Source organism: Labrus mixtus, chromosome 14, assembly GCF_963584025.1.
Source record: "Labrus mixtus chromosome 14, fLabMix1.1, whole genome shotgun sequence".
Taxonomy (NCBI): Eukaryota; Metazoa; Chordata; class Actinopteri; order Labriformes; family Labridae; genus Labrus; species Labrus mixtus.
In genome coordinates, this window is record NC_083625.1 from 21551420 (window position 1) to 21563353 (window position 11934).

The 11934-nt window shown below is 43.2% G+C and overlaps 2 protein-coding genes across 2 annotated transcripts; both read left to right on the plus strand.

Annotated features, from left to right (window-relative positions):
• Positions 1-649: 649 nt before the first annotated feature.
• On the plus strand, positions 650-2476 carry ndufa2 (NADH:ubiquinone oxidoreductase subunit A2). The gene is made up of 3 exons (XM_061055781.1): positions 650-823; positions 1628-1734; positions 2293-2476. Exons 1-3 carry the CDS (start codon positions 720-722, stop codon positions 2382-2384), a joined length of 303 nt encoding a protein of 100 aa, XP_060911764.1. The 5' UTR covers positions 650-719; the 3' UTR covers positions 2385-2476.
• A 1004-nt stretch (positions 2477-3480) lies between these two features.
• On the plus strand, positions 3481-10188 carry ik (IK cytokine). Its single transcript, XM_061055780.1, has 21 exons — positions 3481-3648; positions 4044-4110; positions 5462-5554; positions 5632-5691; positions 5825-5992; positions 6108-6222; positions 6316-6386; positions 6637-6683; positions 6922-7085; positions 7197-7305; positions 7384-7423; positions 7507-7684; positions 7773-7791; positions 8102-8196; positions 8286-8359; positions 8950-9007; positions 9125-9213; positions 9401-9509; positions 9617-9651; positions 9772-9882; positions 9988-10188. The coding sequence occupies exons 1-20, from the start codon at positions 3639-3641 to the stop codon at positions 9797-9799; spliced, it is 1629 nt and encodes a 542-aa protein (XP_060911763.1). The 5' UTR covers positions 3481-3638; the 3' UTR covers positions 9800-9882; positions 9988-10188.
• Positions 10189-11934: the final 1746 nt, after the last annotated feature.

Below are 11934 nucleotides of genomic sequence, written 5' to 3' on the forward strand. Positions count from 1 at the left end.
ATCTTTTGCTCTATTCACCATTGCACTGTTTCATATTTAGTCATGTAAATATTCATCTTTTCTTATTATGTTTATTGTTGATATTTAATGTTGTACCTGTACATATGAGAGCACAGTTCACCGAAGTTAAATTCCTTGTGTGTGTAAGCATACCTGGCCAATAAATCTGATTCTGATTCTATAACATACAAAAAATAAAATAATTTATAAAAATGAAAGGAGATGGTTTAAAATCACAGTTCTGAAATACATGTAACAATAAAATAAAGGATAAAAGCATTAGTAACGTTTTAAAAACGTCTCCAGTGAGCCTGTGAGGACAAACCCGGGCTGTAACAGTCCACTCTGTGTGCCTGTCAGTTCAAACTCCGGGCTGTAACAGTCCACTCTGTGTGCCTGTGAGGACAAACTCCGGGCTGTAACAGTCCACTCTGTGTGCCTGTCAGTTCAAACTCCGGGCTGTAACAGTCCACTCTGTGTGCCTGTGAGGACAAACCCGGGCTGTAACAGTCCACTCTCTGTGCCTGTGAGGACAAACCCGGGCTGTAACAGTCCACTTTCTGTGCCTGTGAGGACAAACCCGGGCTGTAACAGTCCACTTTGTGTGCCTGTGAGGACAAACTCCGGGCTCAAACAGTCCACTCTGTGTGCCTGTCAGTTCAAACTCCGGGCCATCTGACCCTCGTTCCGTCCTTGACAAACAGTAACACTGAGCTAAGATGGCGGCCACCGTAGTGAGAAGCATCGGCTCCACTTTGGGCAAAAACCTCAGAGAGATCCGCGTGCACCTCTGCCAGAGCTCAGCCGCGAGCCAGGGTGCGAGGTGAGTCTCGAGCCGGCCCCGAGAGGCGGGAAAAACCGGGAGTGTATTAACAGAAACGTTAATAAGAAGTGTGTTGTCTGTTAGCTTAGCATCATTGTGAATGCTGCTGACAGCTACAAACAGCTAGCTAATGCTAACGATAGAATGACCTCAGAGTGGCTAGAAGTTAGCATATAACTGCTAACAGCTAGCGTATGCTAACGTCCTGTAAGGTATTTATAAAATATGTTAATCACGGCTCGTTCTGAAATGAGCGACATCCTTTATTATTCAATACAATGTTGACAGAGCTCCGGTGTATCGGATTAAAGAGTGACCGTGTTATCTGGTGACTTCCAGTGACTCGTTGAGGACGTAAACGAGTTCCTTTTAGTTCGGTTGTCATTATTATTATTATATCGTCAAAATATTCATCAGATATGTCTTTAATGGAAAATAAACAAAGAGAATACTTTAGTTTTCAACAGCTTGTAGGTTGTAACCACGGTATCTACAAACTCATCGGCTGAAAGTCTCCAGATAACACGGTCACTCTTTAAAACGATACACCTGTTTGGTCTGTAGAGTGTGAGTAGCAGCAGTCAGTAGATTCTTTAAATATGCTACAATTGAGTGAGTCGTCATAACACCAGATTTTTAACTTTATGATTTAAGTAAATTATACTTTTGTTTTGTTACCACGGCAACAAAAATTGACCCCCTACACCCAATGTTGGATAATGTATCGTTTTCAATTATCAAAACTTGGGGACACACTCCTGCACACTGTCTAAATAACACAAAGTCATTGTGTGTGTGTATCAGGGACTTTGTGGAGCAGCAGTATGTATCGCTGAAGAAAATGAACCCGGACTTCCCGATCCTGATCAGAGAATGTTCTGGAGTCCAGGCCCGAGTCTGGGCCCGATACGGTGAGTACACCTAGCTCTCTTAGTGCAGGGGGGGTGGCATTATACTCTTTATTTACATGAGTCCACTAGAGGCTGAATAAGGCCGCAGAAGCACAGGAAGTCACATACATACCCATTCTAAAAGCCTGTTTTTACAGCAGAGATTAACATGTTTACAGCCTGGTTAAAAAAAAAAAATACATCTGATTAGCTCATGTCTCGATCGGCACACACTGTAAGGGTGAATGTTTTGATGACTCATCAGTTTTGATTTGATGAAGGATTTCAGACTTCACAATAAGGCGTGACCTGATTGACAGGCGGGCGCGGTGTAACGGTTTGTGAGGAGGTTTAAAACCCGCCTCAGCTCCAGCTCTCATCCTGTCGTTAGTTTGACTGAAAGTTAGACTGAGACAGCATTTCCATCATGGAGACCGCCATCGATGGGACGTCACTCAGGCTTCAGTCATTTTTACAGTGTCCGGTTTAAACGGGTAGAAATCAACATTATATTCAGATGAAAACTTCCACAAGTCACGACTGATTCATCCACTAACAATAATATGTTTTTGTGTTCAGATTTCGGGAAGGAGAGCAGCGTCTCTGTGGACAACATGTCAGCTGATCAGGTGGCCTCAGCGCTGCAGACTCTGGTCCAGTCCAAACCCTAACTCCCCCTTCATGAAGTGGTTCAGTCCAGACCGGCCTCATTCCCTCAGTTGATGTAAATGTGTTGATATGAATAAACTACTGTATTATTGAGGTCACTGTGTTTGCTTTTGATTCTGATTCATCTTGAATGTAAACGTCCTGTTAAAGCTGCACTTTGAGGAACATCACGATGATGAACCTTGGCTTCAGCAGAGCATCAAACCTGCACTGAGAGAGGTCACTGTCATTCTCCTGATTAAAGACGTTAACAGATTTGAATGACTCTCTTTAAAGATCAAACTCTTTTATAACTTCAGTTATTACGATGAGTGAATCTGTGTGGATGTTAATATTTAAATCATAGAAGGATGTGTCTGTGCATCAGAAAGGAACTTATTCCTCTTTATTCAACACAAGGATGCAAAACAAGCTGAATTATTAATAGAAAAACATTAACAATCAGGTGACCGTAGGAGCCAGGAGATGTTTAAAAGGTGATGATATACATGTAGATGTATAGATTTGGATTTTCTACATATGAATTAAAACAGTCTAACATTCTATTTCCATATAAAGAGATGTTACTGTTTCCCTACCTACATGTGTATGAAATGTACTCAAAAGAATTAAAAGATGAACAGTGTGTGAAATGTTTGCCCTCACCTTATCCATTAAATAGATGATATATAACAAAGCGTGTGCCGAAACACCAGCTGGACCCTGAGAACCTGCAGCAGTGACTCTGATAACCACACGGGGGCAGCGCTACACCACAGGAACACTCACCCACCTACAAGCTGCAGAGTTCAATAACAGAGTAAGACATGTTATAATTATAACACATTCATAGTTTAAAAACCAGCACTACAACAAGTCCATAATATATGTGAGAGCGGAAAGAAACACAACATGATGACAGTTTCATGATTATTTATATTGACATGTTTTATTCACTAACGGAGATTCACTTGAACAGAGAGAAAGAAATTATTAATAATTCTGTAAACATATTTACGCCATTAGGACGTTATTTCAACTTCTGCCTCGTGTGTTTCTCCGTGCGGCCTGCAGGAGGCGCTGTGACGCTCTGAAGTCGTTCCCCATAGGCGGAAGTGACGCAGCATCCAAACAAACTGTGCGGAGGTCTGCTGCTAAGCTAACGAAGCAGCAGCGCAGTTAGAAACAAAGAGAGAGTCGTTCAGTTTAATTGATCGATCCGGGAGCAGAGAGAGAGAGAGAGTCAGTGTGAAGAGGAGGACAAACACAACGCAAACATGCCGGAAAGTAAGTTTCATGTTTGCTCATGTGTTGTTAGTTAGATATGTATTAGCCTGCGTCCTCAACATGCTAACACAGATCAGTTAATTCTGGAGACTAACACTGAACGTACTCACTAATAAAGACTAACAAGGCTGATATAAACATAGAAACACTCTTCTTGAAGCCAGATGAGGTCCTGTTAGCTAAGCCTAGCTCTCCTCTTCTTCAGTCCTCTTACATCTCACCAAACCCCGTTTACATTTCTGTCATTTTAAGACCAACAGCTGATCGACACAGACTGAGGTCTCTGAGGATCGAGAACAACCGTGTACATCAAACAGCGCACTGTTATCAAACGCTGTATGCGCATGTGCAGAGATACCTGACAGTAATGTGTTCAAACGTGTTTCTATTTGTAGCTGAGAGTTACTCCAACCCTCTGGCTCCTGAGGGACATGAAGTGGACGACCACCGAGCTGCTGCTCAGTGAGTACACCACACACACACACACACACACACACAGACTCACAAACACACAGACAGACACACACACACACACACACACACACACACACAGACTCACAAACACACACACACACACACACACACACACACACACACAGACTCACAAACACACACACACAGACACACACACACACAGACTCACAAACACACACACACACACACACACACACACACACAGACACACACACACACACACACAGACTCACAAACACACACACACACACACAGACACACACACACAGACTCACAAACACACACACACACACAGACACACACACACAGACTCACAAACACACACACACACACAGACACAGACTCACAAACACGAACACACACACAGACTCACAAACACAAACACACACACACACACACACAAACACACACACACACACAGACAGACACACACAGACTCACACAGACTCACAAACACAAACACACACACACACACACACAGACTCACAAACACACACACACACACACACAGACTCACACAGACTCACAAACACACACACACACACACAGACTCACAAACACACACACACAGACTCACAAACACACACAGACTCACAAACACACACACACACAGACTCACAAACACACACACACCTGAGCGGTGTACCTGAGTGATATCAGAATCTAACCCTTGGCTGTTCACTGTATCATGGAGCTGACTCTCCTCCCACCTGACTAGATCACCATGGTAACTGACTCTAAAGTGATGACTTGGGGGGTGACAGTGACGTCTTTGCTGTAAAACATTTTAATGAATTCTTCCCTGTGAACGTTCTTCATGAGATCTTCAGCTGAATGAGGTTTGAATATGTTGATGTAGACTCTTGCTGTGATAACGTTTGGGAGAATGAAAGTGATCCGCCATTACAGATCGTCACGTATTAAACCATTTCAGTGATAAGATCAAACACTAAAGTTATTCCCACAGTATGTTTGAAGCAGTTGAAGCTGATTATTGTGATGAAATCCTTTTGACATGTTTGAAGTGTGAAGTCGTCACGTCGACGTAAACAAGATGCATCGATTGTTATTTGAATGTCTGAACCGACGTGGGAATAAATAAACACATGAAGATACTTTCACGTCTTCTCAATCTGTTGGTGTGACTGAAGCAGACACACGCCGAGCGTTCTTCACGCCTTCAGCACACCTCACATGTCTGACTGAAGCTTCAGGACTCATGGTTGACCTCTCTGATGATGACATCATTAGTTACATCTTAGCGTAAAGACCTTTGTACAGTCAGGGCCAGAATCCAGGAAATGGATGATAGTTATTGTGTATGTGTTTGTGTCTTTAGGTCCAAACTGACCAATGATGACTTCAGGAAGCTGCTGATGACACCACGGGCGGCGCCCTCCTCAGCCCCGCCCTCAAAGTCCAGACAACATGAGTGAGTGTCAGAAAACACACCTGCTGTCTGAGCAGTGATGGTGGCGGTGATGATGATGATTGACTTTTTTCCCCCAGAATGCCGAGGGACTATAACGAGGATGAGGATCCCGCAGCGAGGAGGAGGAAGAAGAAGAGGTGAGGGTTGATTTAGATCTTTATTGTTGGAGCTATGCTTGACACCAAAGTTCACAAACAGATCTTCAGAGATGCTTTAAGCTTCTGATCCGGTTTTTGATTATGGAGAATTAATTTATCTGTTTTTTTGCAGCTACTATGCTAAGCTACGTCAGCAGGAGATGGAGCGAGAGAGAGAGCTTGCTGAGAAATACAGAGACAGAGCGAGAGAGCGGCGAGACGGAGTCAACAAAGATTACGAGGAGACCGAGCTGATCAGCACCACGGCTAACTACAGAGCTGTAGGACCCACCGCTGAGGCGTAAGTAGAATAATGCTAACAGAGCTCATTTACATGTTTTCTGCTGCTGACGTCCTGAATGTGTGTATTTATATCTGTGTTAATGCTTTTTTATTTGTGTGTGTGTGTGTGTCAGGGATAAGTCTGCAGCAGAGAAGCGTCGTCAGCTGATCCAGGAGTCTAAGTTTTTGGGAGGTGACATGGAGCACACTCACTTGGTGAAAGGTCTGGACTTCGCTCTGCTGCAGAAGGTGAGACACGCTGTATTCAAGGGCATTGGCAAGAGTCAGGAAAACAGACACTCTCCTGTCTGTACAGCATTAACCTGTGTGTGTCTGTGTCAGGTGAGAGCTGAGATCACCAGTAAAGAGAAAGAAGAAGAAGACATGATGGAGAAAGTCCAGAAAGAAGCAAAGTAAGTTTTCATTTGTTGAAATAGTCAAGATGATTTGAAATAAAAGACTCTGATTGGCTGTCTGTGGTCACATGTCATAACACACCTGTGGCGTTGTTTCCATGTGAACAATCAGGTAAATGTTCAGTTCTACACCTGTCTGGTGGAACTCACCTGTCACTCACATGGATAATGATTTTAGCTTAGGTCTATAAACTGTCTGTCTGTGTGACCTTTGACCTCACGCTCTCTCTGTGTGTCCATGTGTCAGGAAAGACGTGGAGCCGGAGGAGAAGATTGAGTTTAAGACTCGTATGGGTGAGTCAGATGGAGTCGTCTCTGATGACTGGAGTTATTCATGGAAAGATGTCTGCAGCTTCAGACTCTAATAAGAGTCCGTGTGAGGAGAGAAACTGATTTGATTTCAAGGTCAAAGTGATGATAAGAAAATGTCCCAATGTTCAAGTTTGAGGTAAAAGTCGACAGATATGTCAGGACTCAAACATAACTCATTCATTAAACTCCAATCACTGTGTCGTCGCCCTCTCGCCTTCAGGAAGGAACATCTACCGGGTGGTGTTCAGGACCGGGGTGGTGGAGAGGAACGAGCTCTTCCTGCCCGGCAGGATGGCGTACGTGGTCGACCTGGATGACGAGTTCACCGACACTGACATCCCCACGACTCTGATCCGCAGCAAGGCCGACTGTCCCAGCATGGAGGTACTGACACAACACCTGAACAGACAGCCGCTGTACATCACACCTACATGACAACTGTACCACACTCATTTCCTTGTGTGTGTGTGTGTGTGCGTGTGTGTGTGTGTCCAGGCTCAGACGACTCTCACCACTAATGACATCGTCATCTCGAAGTTGACTCAGATCCTGTCGTACCTACGTCAGGGAACACGACACAAGAAGATCAAGAAGAAGGACAAAGGTACCTGAGGTCCCCTGCCAGAATTTCAAACTGGTTACCATGGTTTCTGTGCTGTTAATGTGTGTTTGTGTGTTGCAGGTAAACTGGATGAGAAGCGTGCTCCAGAGGCTGATCTCAGGTCAGTAAAACATGCAGCTGTGACTCTGTTTCAGTTTTTCAGCTTCACTTCTCGGTCCGAGTGAGACTCTGTCTGTGTTTCAGCATCTTTGACGACATCGGGGACTACATCCTTTCTGCCAGCTCGTCCTCCAAACCCGCCAAGGACAAAGAGCGCCACCGAGAGAGAGACAGGGAGAGAGAGAGAGAGAGAGACAGGGAGGAGGAAAGCAAGAGCCGGAGACACAACTACTTTGAGAAACCCAGAGTAGACGAACACCAGGTCACTCTCACATTATTATTGTTGTTGTAGTTGTTGTTGTTGTTGTTGTTTTTATTTACTTAACGTTGATATGTGTGTCTGTCTGCAGGTCATGGAGGTGGATACAGGTACGATACCTTATTAACATCACCACAGCACAAACTCTGAGCTGTAACGATCAACTGAATTGACGAGTTAACTAACGAGACAACCTGTCTCTCTCTCTCTCCCTGTCTGTGTGTGTCTCTCTCTCTCTCTATCTCTCATCTGTCTGTCTCTTTCTCTCTGGCTGTCTCTCTCTCTTCCTGTCTATCTCTCTCCCTGTCTCTCTCTCTCTCTCTTCCTGTCTCTCTCTTTCTCTCTCCCTTCCTGTCTGTCTCTCTCGCTTCCTGTCTCTCTGACTCTCTCTCTCTCTCTGTCTCTCTCTCTCTCTCTCAGGTCCGGGCTCGGTGAGAGATCAGATTAAAATTATCAATGAGAAGTTCGCAGGAGCAGCAGGCAGCCAGTGGCAAAGCCAGGAACCATATCCTTCAGTAAACAAAGGGTTAAATTTTGTATGTGTGTGTGTTGTTGTGTAGTGTTGTGTATTATTGTTCTTTAACCGGTGTGAACGGGTTCTCAGAGGAGAGACGGTAAAGAGCAGCTCGGAGATTTCTTTGGAGGATCGAACTCATACGCAGAGTGTTATCCTGCTACGTAAGAGACACACACACACACACACACACACACACACACACACTCTAAACATGTTCGTCTTTGATAGCACAGGTGAAAATGTTTAGTTAACAGTGGTAACGAGATGTTTGCTACTTCCTGTGAAGAAGTTAACACACTGACAGCTTTTATTTAACAGGTTTAAATGATTTAACAACTCTCCTTTTGTTATACTTTGCTTTCATACCTGTCACAATGATGAGACAGACCCTAGTGGATACAGGAGGAACTGCAGCTGTAAAGTTGTTTTTGGGCTTATGTGTTGACTTCATGTTTTTGTTCCAGTGTTTTGATGCTCTACAAGAAACAACACAATAGTTGTTTTCTCCACATGCCCACTAGGGGCATGGTGGAGTCACACAGAGTGTTCTGAAAACATACACACATTTTCAGAGGTCAGACACCATTTTTAGAACATTATTTCTGTGTTTGTATTAAATCTTATTTTGTCCCCCGATTGGAAAAGTAGTCGTCCACCCAATGATGCAAAAACCAGCACACAAACACACACAGACACACAAATAAGTCATTGTTGTAGAATACTTATACTGTGTTAATGTGTGTTTGTGTAGGATGGACGACCTGGCTGTGGACAGCGATGAGGAGGTGGACTACAGCAAGATGGACCAGGTGAACTAGAATTCCCACTAACTGAAGAATTGCTCTGTTCTCTTTTTCTACATGAGCAGATCGATGGTCCTCACATTGTACGTAAAAAGTGTGTGTGTGTGTGTGTGTGTGTTTCAGGGCAACAAGAAGGGTCCGTTGGGTCGCTGGGACTTTGACACTCAGGAGGAATATTCAGACTACATGAACAACAAGGAGGCTTTGCCAAAGTAAGACAATTTAGCCCTTAGCTCTGACTGACGAGCTCTGACTGACGGGCTTCATCTGACTTAGTTATCCCTCAGCTCTGACTGATAGGCATGAGGCCAGTTATCCCTCAGCTCTGACTGACAGGCTCTGTCAGGCTGTGTGTTCTGTTGGCTGAGAGTGTGTTGATGATGAAGTTTGTCCCTGCAGGGCTGCATTCCAGTACGGCATCAAGATGTCTGAGGGTAGAAAGACAAGACGTTTCAAAGAGACCAATGAGAAGGCCGAACTGGACCGCCAGTGGAAGAAGATCAGTGCGGTGAGATACACAAACAAAAAAATAGAAACAATACGTACATAAACAACACAATATAAACTACATAATGTAAACAACATAATGTAAACAACACATTGTTCGTGTTTCAGATCATTGAGAAGAGGAAGAAGATGGAAGCTGACGGGTGAGTTTCCTTTTTACTTTCTCATCTAATATGTAAACATTCAGTAAAGATTATAAACAGTAAAGATTGTAAACAGTCAGTAAAGATTGTAAAAAAGTAAAGTATGTGTTGTTGTTTCAGGGTGGATGTGAAGAGGCCAAAATATTGAATTCTTCATCGTCGTCTTCGGTCTGCTCATCAGAGGAAATATCAGTGATAATGATAATTAATCTGTTATAAACATGTAACGACCTGTCGTCAACATGTAACAACCTGTCGTCAACATGTAACAACCTGTCGTTAACATGTAACAACCTGTCGTTAACATGTAACAACCTGTCGTTAACATGTAACAACCTGTCGTTAACATGTAACGATCTTAACATGTAATGATCAGTGGTGTTTGTTAAGGACTGTGACAGTAAACAGTTAACCTGATGTCTGTTCAGTGAAAGTCAGAGATGTAATCAGTGATCTTATTGAATAGTAGTGATGCATTAGATTAAAGTTTCTGTTGATTTGAATCATAAATAAAAAATAAAGACATTGATAAACGTCTTTTCTGTGTTCCTCTGGTTCAGTTTTTAAAGGTGTGTGTGTGACAGAGACATCAAGGGTGAAACAGAAAACGTTGCACTGACTCAACATGTATGTTTTAATTATTTTTTTCATCATTAATTAAGAGGTCAGTCTAATGAAACAGGAAGTAATCACAGAGGTGTGTGTATGTTTGTACTAATTAGTGTTTGTTGATCTCATTAAGGGTCTGCTGTTGTTTCAGAGCTCATTTAGCTCGTTAAGACGCAGCAGCTTGTTTGTTGTTGACGGAAACATGTTCAACACTTTGACGGACAACCGGACTGATTAACCCTCCAAATTACCGTCAACAAAGCTAACGAGTGTTTGCTAATTAGCCCCAGTGTGTGTGTGTGTGTGTGTGTGTGTTGACGGACAGCTGCGCTCATGAATATGTATCTGGGTGCGATTGAAGACATTAATTAGGTGTTAACGAGCCCTCAGAGCTCCGCCCCTCTCCGGCTCAAACAGGAAGTTGTTTCTTTAGCCGGCCGAACATCATAGACAAAGTTTTAGTTTTTTTTAATGTTTTTATTTACAGCCTAAAAAAATCATCCTGAATAAAGTTCATCAAACTTCAGAGTTTATAGTTCCAGTGTTATTGTTTATAAAATGTTCAAACAAATAACAACAACAACGAGCATCAACACAGATCAGGCGCTCAGATACTCAACTGTAAACTCATGAAAGAAGAATCATATAAATATTCATAATCTGTTTCCTTTGATGAGCTGATCCGCTCTCTGGTCGACTGAGCTGACCTATCAGAAGGCAACACACACACACACACAGGGACAGAGCCACAGTCAGAGAGATGTACACTAAAGTTAGCTGGATGTTCTTAGTAACTTAACTGGGTCACCGTGGAAACGAGGTCTGTGCGTGTGTGTGTTAAGAAAACAAGGCTAAAACTCAGCAGGTTAATGTCATGACACAATTCACACATCCATCCATCACACACACATACATACACACGTTGTTTTTTTTTAACCAGTCAGGGAGCAGGATTCACTCTGAGCTGAACCGGGTCCTGGACGTGAAGTAAGGTTAGCTTAGCATAGTCGTTAGCATGGTGAAGTAGCCAAGTAGAGAGAGAACCAGTCAGACCAGTACATAATCAGTTAGACCAGTACAGACTGGTTGTATGTACAGGAAGAACCAGTATAACCAGCCTGTATTCCCATTATTACCAGTGACATCAGCACTTTCACACAGCTATAGACCAGTATGAACACAGACTGGGCCAGTTATAAACCAGTGAGGTGTTCTTTTACTGGTTCAGGTTATACCAGAAAACACCAGTTTGACCAGTACAGGGACTGCTTCATCATTCTACTCACCAGTGAAACAGAACCTGCAGCTCATTAACAGGTCGAGCTTGTTAGGCCTGCTTTTCTCAGGACCTCCTGACCACGCCCACTGTGATGTCACTCTGCACTGGGTCATGTGACCTAAATAACCATAACCATAAGTCATTCAACTCCTTAATATTCTGAGCTCGTTAAAGCTGACAGCTCGTTAAGACTTGTTACCTGTTTCAAAATATTCTTCTTCTGTACTCCATCATCAAACACAAAGTAAAGAAACTCTGCCCCCTACAGGTGAGAACCTACCACACCTGCTTTTCAGCAGATCACAGATCCAACGTTTTTTTTAACTTAAAGATAAAACTTTTTATAAACACGAGTACTCTTCAGCTGCAGGCGTGTCACCTGATGACATCAGCAT

What these genes read in the sequence shown, in the direction of transcription:
- ndufa2 (XM_061055781.1), top strand. Translation starts at nt 720, where the DNA reads ATGGCGGCCACCGTAGTGAGAAGCATCGGCTCCACTTTGGGCAAAAAC. An exon ending in GCCGCGAGCCAGGGTGCGAG is followed by an intron (nt 824 to 1,627) that starts GTGAGTCTCGAG and finishes TGTGTGTATCAG; the next exon opens with GGACTTTGTGGAGCAGCAGT. An exon ending in CCGAGTCTGGGCCCGATACG is followed by an intron (nt 1,735 to 2,292) that starts GTGAGTACACCT and finishes TTTTGTGTTCAG; the next exon opens with ATTTCGGGAAGGAGAGCAGC.
- ik (XM_061055780.1), top strand. An exon ending in TCAAAGTCCAGACAACATGA is followed by an intron (nt 5,555 to 5,631) that starts GTGAGTGTCAGA and finishes TTTTTCCCCCAG; the next exon opens with AATGCCGAGGGACTATAACG. An exon ending in GCTCCAGAGGCTGATCTCAG is followed by an intron (nt 7,424 to 7,506) that starts GTCAGTAAAACA and finishes TCTGTGTTTCAG; the next exon opens with CATCTTTGACGACATCGGGG.